This window comes from Pollicipes pollicipes, unplaced genomic scaffold, assembly GCF_011947565.3.
Source record: "Pollicipes pollicipes isolate AB1234 unplaced genomic scaffold, Ppol_2.1 Scaffold_4219;HRSCAF=4965_pilon_pilon_pilon, whole genome shotgun sequence".
Lineage (NCBI taxonomy): Eukaryota > Metazoa > Arthropoda > Thecostraca > Pollicipedomorpha > Pollicipedidae > Pollicipes > Pollicipes pollicipes.
In genome coordinates this window covers 33,812,240-33,813,275 of record NW_023596448.1, presented here as the reverse complement: position 1 = coordinate 33,813,275, position 1,036 = coordinate 33,812,240, and the positions used below count along the sequence as shown (strand labels likewise).

General features: G+C 54.5%; 1 protein-coding gene across 1 annotated transcript in view; it reads right to left on the bottom strand.

Moving 5' to 3' along the window:
* Positions 1 to 818: 818 nt before the first annotated feature.
* LOC119095233 (dynein heavy chain 3, axonemal-like) overlaps positions 819 to 1,036 on the bottom strand; it is a 21,835-nt gene continuing 21,617 nt past the window's right edge. The window contains exon 8 of the mRNA XM_037218101.1: positions 819 to 878. Within this exon, the coding sequence (XP_037073996.1) occupies positions 819 to 878 (60 nt within the window). The remainder of the gene's footprint in view (positions 879 to 1,036) is intronic.

The window sequence follows — 1,036 nt, the reverse complement described above, 5'->3', positions numbered from 1 at the left end:
AAATGCGGCGAATTCACGGATGCTACGAACCGGGTTCATGCCTCGATTATGGTTCGTGTTCCGCAGAAAACACTTAGCCACGGGCTCTGAGATGCGCATTACGTCCGTGTCTGCCGTGGCTTCTGTGTTCATGCCGCCTACCAGTCTTGCAGTATCCAACTTACTAGTGACACCTGGGGAACGAGGCGGGTGTTGAAGCGCCATCACCACAAATATCGACAGATATATAGCGTGCTACTGTGTGGCTTGTGCAATCAGGAAAGGCTGATGCAAACATTGCCTTCCAATCGCTCCTTTGAAGCATATTAGTCGGGAACGTCTTAGCCCTGTTTATTTTTCATTTTGTACTAACTGTTGAATGACACACAGACTGTCTCTGCAGCGTACACTGGCCATGATGGAAGCAAATGGATTACTGTTAAGGTTATTACTTTGCTAGCTGAACTGTCGCATTACCCGTGCATCGCCTGGTATGACAAATAGTGGCATTTGCGGGCAAGAGCAGCAAATACACGTAGTAATTAACACCGGAACGGATGAAAGCCCATGAAAATCACGCAATTTACGTCTAGAATAAAGTCAAACTACGCTTGATGGTATTGATTACTGATCAGCCCGCGTCATCAGCGGCGTTTCATGCGGGCCACGCCTGTCCAAACTTGGGCTGAGATAAGTCGGTCGGACCATATAAGTCCCCGGTAAGTCCCGGGCAGCTGGTGCCGTAAATCAAGACGAATCGCATGCCAATGAATTATGCACCCGGAAGCCTTGTAGGCAGATGTTCAACTGGTCGGCTTCGGTTAGTGCAGGCTCGCCCTTCAGAAGGGCGCGGTGCCAACAACAGCGTTCGACTCCTGGTAAGCTCGCGCAGCGTGTCTCTGCCGGACGGATTGGGCGGATTGGTCCGGTGTAGACTCCGGCGGGCCGACCTGGCGGCGCCACCTGGCCGCAGTCGGCGACGGGCGTCGGCGCCGCTCGACGGGAGCGGCGCCACCCGGCGGCAGTTGGCGTCGGCGCCGCTCGACGGGAGCGGCGC